The sequence below is a fragment of the Protopterus annectens genome, chromosome 1.part2, assembly GCF_019279795.1.
Source record: "Protopterus annectens isolate FY-2018-M chromosome 1.part2, PAN1.0, whole genome shotgun sequence".
NCBI classification, from domain to species: Eukaryota; Metazoa; Chordata; order Ceratodontiformes; family Protopteridae; genus Protopterus; species Protopterus annectens.
In genome coordinates this window covers 811,711,297-811,725,835 of record NC_056727.1, presented here as the reverse complement: position 1 = coordinate 811,725,835, position 14,539 = coordinate 811,711,297, and the positions used below count along the sequence as shown (strand labels likewise).

At 39.2% G+C, this 14,539-nt stretch overlaps 1 protein-coding gene across 5 annotated transcripts in view; it reads left to right on the top strand.

The window, feature by feature from the left end:
- LTBP1 (latent transforming growth factor beta binding protein 1) overlaps window positions 1-14,539 on the top strand; it is a 2,555,437-nt gene that overhangs the window by 1,883,302 nt on the left and 657,596 nt on the right. For 3 of the 5 annotated variants that reach the window (XM_044058988.1, XM_044058973.1, XM_044058997.1), the window contains one exon: window positions 4,366-4,491. The exons of the other annotated variants lie outside the window; for them this stretch is intronic. In XM_044058988.1, the coding sequence (XP_043914923.1) occupies window positions 4,366-4,491 (126 nt within the window). The remainder of the gene's footprint in view (window positions 1-4,365; window positions 4,492-14,539) is intronic. 5 annotated transcript variants of the gene reach the window in all.

Below are 14,539 nucleotides of genomic sequence, written 5' to 3'. Positions count from 1 at the left end.
TTTAGATGTGAACTTTGATGTGATAGCCAGTTGTTTTCAGCATGCTTGGTTTCTGAGTATTTTACAAAAAATTGAAACGTTTACCCATTTGGATAACTCATAGGAACAGTAGACAGTAGCTTTGAAGCCATATGTTTGTCTAAAAGTAAAAGTCGAGGCATTCTCTGACATCCTCTAATCTTTCATCTGCTTCCATGCAATTACTTCTGAGCCACTTGTTTTTCAGTAGTCATACAGTAACAGTTTTATAATGAAACCCATAGCAGTATGTGCATGCTGTTTGGATAATCGTCATGTTTTATAATGAAACCCGTAGCAGTATGTGCATGGTGTTTGGATAATCGTCGTCTTACTTCTATTGTCTTCCTTTCACACTGCCTTTCACCACATTTATCTCACAAATTAAAATATTGCAAGAAGTCTGAAAAAAAATGGATTATTTTTCATTTCTGCTAACCAGCTGATATTAATATCTAATGAAAGCAAACAGTTTGTACACAGTGTCAGTTTCATTTTTGTACCAACTTGAACTTTCACGTAGTGTCTCACAATAAATTTGTAAATCATTTGTTTATAAAAATATTGTAAAATGCATGGTACCACAGATGACTACAGATGTTATTGCCTCCATCACAATGCCTTGTATTCATGACATTAGTCTCATTCTCCCTCTATCTGCACCTTTTCATAAAATTCCCATCACTCATTTATAACTCATTTGGTTAAGGAAACGTGGCACTGTAAATTCAGCAGGGTATAAATGATGTATTGTTTATTGTTGAAATTTTAGAACAGGAGTGAATGTATGTTAAACATTCAAATTTCTTCTATAAGCACTGCATTTTATCTGAAAATTATGTCTTAAAACAAACTCTAACATATAGTAGCTTTCTACAACTTCATTATGTGAAACCAGATGGATATGTGTCTCTGGACGGCATGGAGAAGGACAAATAAAATGCCTTCTGGTGTTTTGTAGGAAAACATAACAATGTAAAAAAGTACCGACAATTGTATTTCTTAAGGGGGAATCTGTGAAAAATGCACTTTAGGTGTAGTGATCCTGAGCTGCAAAGAGAAGGAAAAGGGTTTGGGGGTTATAATCACCCCTAAACTGAGTCATGCTGTGTGGTATCACAGAGCAGTAGTGATATTAGCAGTGCACTGAGGCTGCATATTTTAGGGAGTGGTTTAGAGATATGCTGAAGCTATTCTGTTTTATAAGACATTATATGTTCACATCTAGGAACTGTGCCCAGTTATGGTGGCGTACAGGGGAAGAAAAGTAAGGCTGGTATAAGACCTTCAACACAGGTACAAGAATGGTAAAGAACATGGAGAGGCTGAACTATGAAGCAAATCCTGCTTAGCTCAGTTGCCATCTATGATGTTGGTAATGAAATTAGCAAACTAAGTGCCAAAGACAGCAGGGGAGGGAGAGCAATGGGTAGCTGTGGCCAACTCTCCTTCTGCTGGGGATTGGGTGCTGGTGTCATTTCTACCTAGTTGTGACTATCACTGTGGGGTTGAGATTCTAGATAAGGAAGAAAAAAACATTGAGAAGTGTGAGTGGTCTGCCTAAGGGCTTCTCTTTGTCACACAAGTATGCAGGCTGTTTTGATACATGGACAAACTATGTATGTGGGGTAGGAGTTAGCAGTAGGCCTGGCGGGGGGGGGGGGACTTCTCCTGCCATGAAAGTGACACCATGCTGTAGCACATCTTCTCTGTCTTGATATGGATAATGAGGAGGCACTTAGACCAGGAAGAGGCTGTATGACAGGGGGGAACAATGACAATTCATTTGAAAAAGAAAAATCTTACATAGTTTGGCATGCATATGCTGTAAGCAGAGGTGAAGAAGGTGCTGTTGAAGTTTAGTTTGTGTAACATGGTTAGGGTAGAAGAGGCAAGATTAGATCTGAAAACAAAGGATAAAGGGGGCACGGATGGCAACTAGAAATACGGCTGATTCCAAAGTTAAAGAAATAGTACTCCTCAGAGAGGGTGGCAGAGATCTGAAATTTATAGCCCAAGGAAATGCTACAGTGTGGGATTCAAGGATTCCTGAAGCAAGTATTTAAAGGATAGATCAAAATTAAGAAAGGAGGAAATGTTTAAAAAGTAGCTGCAGCACTCACACAGACTAATCAGAAGATAAGCTGTCTGCTTTCATCATATTCAATACATGCTGATACTCATCTCTATGACCAGAGCTGGATCCAGCACTAGATGATCTAGGCAGTTGTATAGGGCCTGTGTTGGCTGGTGGGGCTGTGGCTTAAATTTCCTGCAAAAGTAAAAAAACAACTTGCCTTCGGAAGCCATTTAGCATTAGGATCTTGCAGGATACAGCAGCACGCCATGCAAACTAACCAGACAACATGCACAGTAAACCCAGAATGCCTAGAATTATAGACAAGCTTGTGTAATGCAAGCCTCAATAGAGGAACCACATGGGAGGTTTTTATGTATTGCAACCGTATGGAAAAGAAGTAAGCACAGGAAAACTGGAAATCAGAGCTTAGATCGGGGGGGGGGTGAGCTAAGAAAGATGTGTGTGTGTGTGTGTGTGTGTGTGTGTGTGTGTGTGTGTGTGTGTGTGTGTGTGTGTGTGTGTGTGTGAAATGCACCATTTAGGGCACTGTCTAGTTAAATGACTTTGCTCAGAGTCAAATCCTGTTTTTAACTATTGGGAAGCAAGTGCATTAGACCTCCATACTAATTGCCACTCCTTTAATTTTATTTCTTTTGTTTTAGTCTTTATAAATCACTAAGAATTACAGTGTCATACATAGCGCTTCATAGTGTATTTGTCAGTGTCAGTAGTGCAACATGCTTGATTTTGGTGCAGAAGAATGTGGGTTTGCTTCCCACAGTAGTTAGAGTGATTGCTAACCCATACCATTATTATTATTTTTTTTATTTATTTATTTTTTTTTACGTAACATAGGCCATTTATTTTTCAAAGGTAGCAAACAGTGAATTTGTAGATGAAGCACTGAAATCTAAAGTTCTTTGCCCGCAGAAACCTCATTAGTTATAGTTCTCTTTAATGTGGAATTATTCAGATAACTTTTACTTCTGCAGAGATTGTGCATTTTGACTGATGCTGATGGATTGCTGTTTTTCCGTAAGTAGTATAGAAGCACTGTAATGTCTGTTGTGTATGCATATGCAAGTCCTGCATCTCTGTGTGTGTGTGTGTGTGTGTGTGTGTGTGTGTGTGTGTGTCTACATATAAAACACACAAGGGAACTGCAGTAAACATTGAGTGACAGTTCCACGTATGAAGGAGTAAAGAAAATCAGGACTGAAAACTTTTTTGAAATCCATTTCAGTCTTTTAGATGTCTTAACAACTTATCAGGAAAAGAAAACACTGACCCTTGTCCAGTGATTGAAAAAAGCCCTCTTAGAAAGGAAAACACTGACCCTTGTCTGGGACTGAACCAAGGAGAAACTGTTTCGTAGGGGAACCAAGTTCCTAACTGCCCAGAGGCTCCTTGTTGGTCCAGGGGCAGTGACAGCTGCAAGGAATGTGTGTTTCTGTGTGTGAGCGTGAGTGTGCGTGAGCGCGCACGCGTGTGTGTGTGTGTGTGTGTGTGTGTGTGTGTGTGTGTGTGTGTGCTCATTTGTGCGAGGGTCCTGTTCTGTGTAAAATCCCCAAACAAAGGTCAGCATTTTCTTTTCCTTGAGTTGTTAATAGGATACTAGGTCTATAGCTGTTCTGTAGTAGATGCTTATATGTTCAAATAATCATCATTATATTGGCTTCCTAGTAGGAAGGAGATCTGTTCTTGGAGAAGCCAGATATCTAACTGTATATATACTGTTGTTGGTCCTGTGGCAGTGACACTAGTAAGGAATGAGGTGGGTCCTGGGTTCAAACCCTGGATAAGAATCAACGTTTTTCTTTCCTGTTGAGATTTAAGTACAATACTAAGTCATTGTTGTTCTGTACTGAATGTTTGTGTATTCAAAAAAAATCACCATTGTAGTAGTTTCCTAGATGAAAGGAGAAACCAGGAACCTAATTGTCCAGAGACTACTTGTTGATCCACCAAGTGACAACTGCATGTAATGTGGGGAATCCTGGGTTCAATTCCCAGGCAAGGATCTGTGTTTTCCATAAATGCTGAAAAATTATCTAAATAAAACCTCTTGGCCTTAGTTTAACTTTACCATATTTCATTCAGTAGTGTGTTGCTGGTGTTGGACATTTTAACAATGTTTTCTGCAAAAGGGAATGCAGTCAGCATTATGAAAAAATGCAGAGTCACTTTTTAATATATAAAGTCAGACATTTTAATGAAAAAAATTCTTGGTTTAGAAAGTACTGATGACTTATAGTATTTTATTTTAGAAATTAATGAATGTGCAGTGTATCCTAACATTTGTGGTCCAGGAAGCTGTGTCAATTTGATTGACGGATATAGATGTTTCTGCCATGCTGGTTTCCATCTGAACAGCTATGAGACCACCTGCATCGGTAAGTGGTGTAAAAAGGTATGTTTTTGTAATGAATCATAATTTGCATGAAACAGTATATATTGCAGCAAGTCATAAAATGCAGGCTTTCATGACAAGACAAATATTTCCTTAAAAGGAACTGGAGTAACTTAGCAGTATAAACCATTTTTATACAAGCAATCCATTAATAGCAGGCAAGGTTTTATTCAGGGATTCCTGTTTATTTGTTGTAGCTGCTACATGACATTCAATACTTTGCAATTTTATGACTAAAGTTAATATTAGAAAGTTGAGAAGTCAGGAAAAACATAAAATTGTATTTTATGATCTTATCAAATGTAATATGATTAGGTAGATTACACAGATGCATTGCTTTTTTAAGTGTCTTGATGAAGTACTTGCTGGATAAAGTCCCCCCCCCCCCCATTGTGAAAGAATGATCTAAGTACTTTATTTGATAGTGTTGTAATTGCCTGAGATTCTGATACTCCCTTAGCCTAGATGATATTACAGATAATGTAATAAATGTTGTTGTGTCTTTCGGCTTTTCCTGGTTAGGGGTCGCCACAGCGGAACTCCGGTCCACTAATGATTGGCAGTAGATTTTTACGTACCAAGTTGCCAGCTCTGACACACAACCTTCAATGAAGGTACACCCATTCACGCATGTCTCCACACAGAAGATGCTTTAGCTGAGAATCGAACAGGACAACGTCTTACTGTGAGGCGACAACGCTACTAATACTAGCATGAAATAATGCAAGTTCTCACAGAAAATCAGATTGATGCTAATGAAACAGCTTCAGTCAGAAATCAGTAAGAATACTGCATTAATTTATGCTTTACCTATGTTACATTGAACTGATGCACTGTGAGTTACATTTTCTAAATCATGAAACATTACTTGAAAGTACAATAAGAACAGAAAAAATATATATATTTTTGTGGAGGACAAGCATCCCCTGACTCCTACATGAGGGCTTTCACCCTTCCCCCACACATGTACTATTACTTATGTCATCACATATAGAAAGGATAGTCAGATCACTGTGAATGAAAAGATTTTTTGGGTAAATACCTACATGGAAAAAATATCCCATTTTAAAAAAATGGAAATTTGTAGAACATTCAAGCCTTGTTTTGGGCACACGTGTTCAGGCAGGATGGTGTGCATTTGTCAAGATCAGGGAAGAGAATTTTTGCAGAAGATATTTTGCTATTTGACAACTACTAGGCAGGATTTTTATCCGGTCTAAAACTTCTCACAGATGGCAATATGTGATTTTATTTATTTATTTAACTGGGAAAGTCCGACTTGGAATGAAGCCAATTTTCAGCAGAGACCCAGGGAGAAATGCTCCAGATGCACGTCTTTGTAACACAGGAGGAAACCGGAGCACCTAGAGGAAACCCACATGAATGCAGGGAGGACATGCAGACTCCATACAGAAGGCACCCCAGCCGATAATCAAACTGGAGAACCTCTTGCTGTGAGGTGACAACGCTACCACTGCACCACTGCACCGTCCTGGTGTATGTGGAGGTGATGCCCCTCTGATGGTCGTTAATGCTAGGAGAGTTAATAATAATTTTTTTTTATTGGAAAATGTGCTACGTTTCCACAAGATTGATGTTGTTATTGTTTGTGAAACATGGTTAAAAAACAATGATTGGAAAACAGTTCTGTCAGGGTATATAATTATTTTTACTGTAACAGACATTCTAACAAAAAATCAGGTGGAGGTATTATGATGGGGATTAAAGATAGTTATGAGACCTGTGATTATTACACGTTCACTGATAACACCAATACTATAGATTGTGTAACTGTGACAATAAAGACAACCCTGGAACATATAATAATTTTTGGTAGTGTATAGAGCACCAAAGTCAGTCTGATGACACAAAATAATTCATACACTTCTTGCATGAAACACAGGAGAGAAGAATAATATTAGCTGGGGGCTTAAATTTACCAGAAACAGATTGTAAAAATATTCATTCAACAACATTATTAAAGACATCATTCACAATGTATGCAGTGGTGGTGCTGCGGTAGCGTTGTCGCTTCACAGTACAGTAAGACATTGTCCTGTTCGATTCTCAGCTTGAGCGTCTTTTGTGTGGAGACATGCGTGAATGGGCATACCTTCGTTGAAGGTTGTGCATCAGGGCCAGCAACTTGGCACGTAAAAATCTACTGTCAATAATTAGCGGACCGGAGTTCCACTGTGGCGACCCCTAATCGGGAAAAATGGAAAGACGCAACATGTTCAGGAACAACAATTGCTTCAAATGGAACATACTAGACATTGTTTGTGTCCTAAAGAAATTACTGTTACTTCAAGTGAAGTTTTACCACTGTTGATGTGCAGTGGTCATGGGGTTATAAAGATTAACTTGTTGCTAGATAATTCTGCAAAACTGAAATCTAAACCAATCCGCAGAAGATTAATTACAGACTATAAGCAAGCAAAACAGTCACTATGTAAAACCAACTGGAGAGATGTTTTCAGTGGAAGAACTGCAGATGGAATGTGGGAAGTGTTGAAAGAAAAATTATATAATGACTGGCCATTAATATTCAAAGACGAGCACACTGAGTGGTCAGCCCAACCAGCGTGCCCATTGTAAATCCAAGAATATACCAACGGGAAAAGGTCCGGTCGCACAGACTTTTTTCCATTAGTATATCTCATAAGTGTTTTACTTTTCTTTCTTTTTTTATTTATTGAAAACAAAAAAAAAAGAAACCGGGAAACTTTTAACGAACGAGGGAGACAGTGCAGACAAAAATAAAAGGATAATCGGGTACGTTCTGCAAAACTATAGAAACTTATCTGATTATGCTTTTATTTTGTCTGTCTCGGCTCTCCCTCATTCGTTAAAAGTCTCCTGATTTCTTTTTTTGTTTTGATTTAAATAAAAAAAAAAACAAACAAAAAAAACAATGGAAACCTTCCTTTCTCTGTTGCTTCCTTTACACAGCACTGATGTACTGCATAAATGTTGGGACACAAGTCCCATACACATGCGCAGTACATCAGAAAAAGCCCCAAAAAGTAATTATTTTTTTGTAAATAATGTCATTGTATAATAGCAATAACCAACTTCGGGCTTCACCCTCATGATTAAACTACACTAACTATGGGTAAATCTTCATTATACAATGACCCTCCATTAATATTCAAAAACGTGCACGCTGATTGGTCAGCGTGCACGTTGTAAATCAGAGTTATAGTAATGGAAAAAGGTCCGGTCACCCGGACTTTTTCCATTACTATAACTCTTTTTTTTTACAGCAACGGAGAATGCAAGATCTCCATTGCTTCACACTGTCTTGCTATGTTAAACGAGTTTAACATAGCGAGACAGCTTTTAAAAAAGCAACGGTGATTCTCCACTGCTTTTTTTAAAGCTGTCTCACTATGTTAAACTCATTTAACATAGTGAAACAGTTTGTAAAAAGCAATGGAGATCTTGCTTTCTCCGTTGCTTTTTTCAAAACTGTCTCGCTATGCTAAATGGGTTTAACATAGCGAGACAGCTTTAAAAAAAGCAACGGAGATTCTCCATTGCTTTTTTTAAAGCTGTCTCGCTATGTTAAACCCATTTAACATAGCAAAACAGTTTGTAAAAATCAACAGAGATCTTGCTTTCTCCATTGCTTTTGCCCACAGCTCTGATGTACTGCGTAGGCATACACATGCGCAGTACATCAGAACTGCCGCAGAATACCGGACAGCTGCGGAAGGGCAGCAAGGAGGCATATACAATGCCATTATTTAAAAAGTTATTATTTTTTTCTTAAATAATGTCATTGTATAATAGCAATAACCCACTTCTGGGTGTGGGTAATGCTGGATTTACCCACGGTTGGCTTTGTTTGGCCACTCGGGCTTCGCCCTTGTAACCAAACCACACCAACTGTGGGTAAATCCAGCATTACCCACACCCAGGCTTGGGTTATTGCTATAATATACCACACCATGATGTTGGTTATTGCTTAATTAGTCAAGTGCAAGAATCAAAAGAGTGTTAAATATCAGGATATAGGCATACAATGTCAGGGGGATATATTTCCATAACAGCAAGATACCTGATTAAGGTGAGAGACAAAAATATAAGAAATTGAAGAGAGGTCAAACTACAACTTTGAAAACTGACATAACCAAACTGGATGAACAAATTAAGCATAGTGTGAGACAATATCAAGAACAATTTGAATAAAATTTATATAAAGATATTGAGTATAATAAGAATTCTTTTATAGATGCATAAGATGTGGAAGGAGTAAAGACATGCAGATTGATAACTGGTATGTAGATTCTAAAATTTATTCTCAGACACAACAGATTGTAGATATATTTACAAAATCTTAATTAAAACAATTTGGCTCCACAAAGGGAGGAGGGGGGTAAGTTGCCCTAGTGACATCCAGGTAACTGCATTGGAATCAAATTAGATTACATTGAAGAAGAACTGTGCAAATTGGAACTAAACAAAGCACTGAGAGGAGACAGAATTAATATTAATGACTTGAGAACACTTCAGCAAGAACCTTCAATACCATTGTATCTATTATTTACTAGGTCATATAAATATGGGGAGATTCCTGCGGATTGGAGCACTTATTAAACTTGTCTTTAAGGGAAAGGAGAGTAGGACAAACCTAGCGTTATACAGACCCTTAAGTCTACTTTCATGTTGTGGAAAAATAATGAAGAAGGTAATACTGGATAAGTTATTGTCAGAACTGGATAGGCTGGTACTTGAAACCATATATCAGCATGCGTATGTTGAAAATAGATCTATTACCATCTATTACATGATGCTCTATAACAATATAATAACAGCTATGAATGAAAAATTGTGGTGATATAATTTATATAGATTTAACTTTAGCATTTGACAGGTCATACACAAAAAAACTGATTTATATCTCTGGGTTTGTCCTACTCCCCAATACAAACAGAAAACTATTGACTTTAATAATTGGCTTAGTTTCTGGTGTCATTCCAGGGGTATCCAGTACCTGACACCCTGGGAAGATATGATCAACAGACCACAATGCTTTGCCACAGATGGCCTCCATCTGTCTCACCTGGGCTTCAGTCTTCTGGCAAAGGCTCTTGCCTCCCCTAAAGGCAGGAAACTGATGAGGTTAAAACTACCAACATAAAACTTTCAACAAAATACAAATTAAAGGTCATGCTGCTAAACACTAGGACTCTAAACATGAAACTGCACTCATTGCAAGCATTCTTAACACTGGTTCAAAGCTGTGGAGAGCACCCCAGCCTTACCTGGTTACTCATCCTGTCATACATTCAGACTCCAAACTGTGGGCAGCAAGGCCAAAGGAGGTGGAGGTTCACTATACATTAAATACATACACACCTCCAGGCTGGTCAAACAGTATGACGCACAGGAGACACTCCAGGTGCAGTTAACCATTGACAAGACCCCTATTCAAATCATAACTAGCTACCGACCCCCAAATCTGACTCAAGATGCCTAATCTGCCTATTTGGACCTGTTTGAATCTATCAAGATTCAACCCTTTACCCTGATCCTGTGTGACTTTAACTTCCCAAACATAGACTGGAAGAACTACTTATGGTCAGAACACAAATGCCCAGAGATTCCTTGATTTCGTCATTGCAAATGCCTTAGAACAGCTAGTCAATATCCCCACAAGGGATGATAACATCTTGGACTTAGTATTAACTAACATGAGTAATCACTGCAGCATCCCTATAGTAGCATCCTCCCTGTTAAGATCTGACCACAAAGCGGTCACTTTCAAAGTCACCATCTCCCCCAACCCCCCTCCAGCTAAGATCAGATATAAAAACTAATTACAGCCTCCTGAGGGATGGTATAAATAGCTTCACAGCCCCCCTCCCCCTCTGTAGGAACTGGCACCAATGTCCAGAACTATACCAAAGCACTGTATGAGCATTTATATAGATGCATGGAATCAGGAATACCCGACGGGACTAAATCATCCTCCACAAGGAAGAGTAAACCTGTCTGGTGGACATCTGCAATAAGTAAACTGTATAACAAAAGGAAAAAAAATTGCCCAAGACCAAGAAGGAGCAGGTGCCCAATTGGAAGCAATGTCTCCTTAGCCTGAACAAGCAAATAAGAGCACTAGTGAAATCCTCCAAAGCAAACTTCGAGTTCAAATTGGCTACATCTGCTAGAGACAATCATAAGGCCTTCTTCACATATGTCCACAACCTCAAAGGAAGCACCCAGCTCTGTTCAGAACTGGTGGTCAAGGACACCACATACACAAATGCCATAGATATAGCAAACTTGCTGGCTGACAGATTCAGCAAAAACTTTACCCCCCCCCCCCCCATCAGTAAATCAGGACATCCCCAGTACCTGCCCCCTTCCCCTTATATCTAGGGAACAGGTAATCACTGCTCTCTCAAAGGCAAAAAATACAGCCTCCATGAGACCCGATAACATCCCAGGCTGCATCCTACGTGAACTCAGGTAGGAACTTACAGCACAATTATACACCCTACTCAACCAAAGCCTGAGTACTGGCTTCATCCCAGCTGAATGGAGGACAGCCACTGTCATCCCTTTACACAAAGGTGGTGTGTTCATCGATCCAGGAAATTATAGATCCATCAGCCTAACTAGCCTGATCTGCAAGGTTATGGAATGGATTGCCATTTACCTCATTAACAAGGACATTGGCAACCTCCAAACACTTGATCCCACACAATTTGGCTTCATCAAGGGGAGGTCATGTCTGCTAAATTTAGTTGACTTCTTTGAGACAGTCACCAAAGCCATGGACGAGAGGAAGACTGTACCCACTGCCTACCTTGACCTGGCCAAAGCCTTTGACACTATTCCCTACTCAGCTGTAATAGATAAACTCTCTCAACTAGGCATCAATCCATATGTTACCAGATGGGTAGCAAACTGGCTCACTGATAGAACCCACGTAGTCAAAATAGGAGAAGGCACCTCAAGCAGTAGACCCTTAACAAATGGCATACCCCAGGGTTCGCTCTTGGGGCCTCTGTTATTTGGGATATACTTTTCTGAGGTGCAAGCCAAAACCAGTGGGCTATGGCTGACCAGATTTGCAGATGACTGGAAGCTGGGTGCTGTCATCAATTCCCTTAGGGATGTGAACATCCTCCAAGAGGGTCTCACCTGGACAAATGACTGATGCCAGAAACATGGCCTCAATCTGAATAACAAATAAAACATCATCATCCCCTTTGGGAAGAGTGACATCCCCACAAATTATCACATTAATAACAAAGTCCTAAGCACTCAATCAGTCATGAGAGATTTGGGCACCCAGGTTGATAGCAACCTGACTTTTGACCACCATGTTGCTTCTGTGGTATGGACAGCCTTCTGCATGGCCTACCCCAAAAGTAAAGGTATCTCATGCAGGAACAAGGAGGTCATAACATCCCTGTATTCTTCCCTTGTAAGGCCCATTATTGAGTACAATGCACTTTTCGGCATGTACCTCACAAAGCACATGCAGCAGCTGGAGAGACCACAGAGCTTTCTTATAGGCTAAAAGCTCTATCCCTCTACTCAGTTTCATACAGACTCCTCAGATGTGATGTCTGTCTGGCATACAAGGTGATCATGGACCCCACCTTGATGGGACTGCTGCCTATCCGCAAGTCAAGCTCCACTCGAGTAACCCACATGCATGGCCTCAACCTGGTCTGTGACATCAACAGAGCTTGTTGGCAGGACAGATTTGAGTCCCAGAGACTCCCTCATCTATGGAATAGACTCCCTCTCCACATAAAGCAGAGTAGCTCTTTACCCCTTTTAAATAAGTGCAACCTGGATGACTGGATGGGAAATAGAAAATATACCCCTCGGATTACACCCATGTCCCTACTGGACAGGGACATTGGGTGCTTGTTTGTCTAAACATGGGCTAAACTCTTACCTAGGCTTGTAAGGGCCTCAGGGCGAATACCCTAGTAACCGCCTATGATCCTGTGATCAGTAAACTAGTACAACTAGGTAGTGATGTACTCTTGATAAGATGAATAGCTACATGCCTTACAAATAGCATATGGCAAGAATTATACAGCAATTGGACAGGTGAAATTCTTGGTTACAGTCAGGGTGTCACACAGGGCTCTGTCCTAGGCCCTTACTTGTTTAGATTGTATCTTTCAGACCTAACATTTTCATATGAAGTGTTCTATAGTCTATATGCAGATGCCTGAAGTTGGGTAAGTACAGATAAGGCATGTCTGCAAAAGAAAGTGTCTAAATTGACCATTTGGGCACAGGAGAATAATATGCTGATAAATACACCAAAAACTTAGCATATGAGATCTGGGAAACATAAATTAAAAGGTGAATAATACAGCACACAGTAATTGAAACTGTAGATTAATTTAAGGACCTGGGTATATGGATAGATCCAGCTTTGAGTTTTTCTAATCATACCAACCAACTGGTTAATGATAGTTATAGAACTATAAGTTGTATAAAAAGATTTATTGCAATCTAGGAAATCAGAAGTGATGGAGTCATTGTTTGTTAGTTACATTAGACCTAAACTTGAGTATGGAATAAAAACATGGAAACCTTATAAGAAAACAAGCATGAGTAAAACTGGAAAGAGTACACTGGAAATATACTAAGGGCATCCATGGATGTGAACATTTAAGGTATTACGAAAGACTAAAATATCTTAACTTGTACAGTGTCTGTTATAGATCTAAGAGGAGGGTCTATATTATATCACCGAACACTTAAAAAAGCGAACGATGATTAATCGATCCTATGTAAGTGAAAGCTTACAATGTCACTCTGTCAGAACAGTGATTTTTTTTTTCCCAAAGGAAAAAAAAATGCTGTTCCAACAAAAAAAAAAGAAAAAAGAAAACACTTTAAACATTACACTGTGGGGGGCCTCGCCCCCCCCAACCCCCCAATGTGGGTAGCTGTGCCCCCACACATACACACCCTACTTAAATATACCAACTCCGAGATCGCACTACAATGCCGAAAATGGCAAAGTAACGAAGTGGCCAAGCAAATTCTTTCCCAGTGAAAGCATTCGCTTAAAAGCTGCTTCAATGTTTTGTCTCTTCAGTCTTTTAAGTTTGACCAAGACACATTTGAAAGAATGTGTCTTCGGTCTTCTAATAGGAACCCTAAGAGGAGATATTATTCAGGTATATAGGGCATATAGACAACTATGTCTGGGAATGTTTGGGGTTATCAAAAATTACTAGAGAATCATCAGACAATCTATGTAGAAGCTTCTATAGGAGGTATATTGGCAAGCTAGAAGGGCATTAATGCCCGTGCTTGAAATATTTGTATGTATGTATGTATATATTCCATTTTCAGGGTTGTACAACACTGGGGAAAAGTAAAAAAACACACTTGTAACATACTCCAGTCTTCCATGATGCAAGTCAACATGGTTTCAACCAAACATGATTAAAAAAAAAAAAAATGATCACAAGCCATGTGCTTTAACTCCTCTGTTCCAGTTACAGAATAGCCGTAAACTATATTTTATTTGCATGTGGCATTCTAGGGGTTGGGTTAATGGGAGGGATTACGTTGTGATTACAAAACATTGTTATTTGACTGGAGCTGTCTTTTAAAACCTCCCTATCCTTATTTTATCCATGTCTCAGTGTTTGTTGCAGCCCTCATTTTGGTAGATTTGTAGCTAGCATGTATCAATCAGTTTTGTTTCTTGAGGAGAGAGACATCTTGCGAAAGTTAGTTATAAACATATTAGGAGCATTTCAAACTTTTCCGTACCCATCCTAATAACAACATCCTGAAACCAAAACATATTAGTCCACCTAAACAAAACATGTTAATAGTCACAGAACACAAAACTACTTCACACTTTATGAAATGTGTTGACGATGTGTGTGTGTGTGGGGGAGGGATAAGTATATGTTCAAAATAGCTTTTAACAAAATATATCTATGCCAAGGTTATACCTTGACTTTCTAAATGATAGTGCTCCCTTATCATTCATTTCCTACAATTTTTCCATCCTGACACAGATC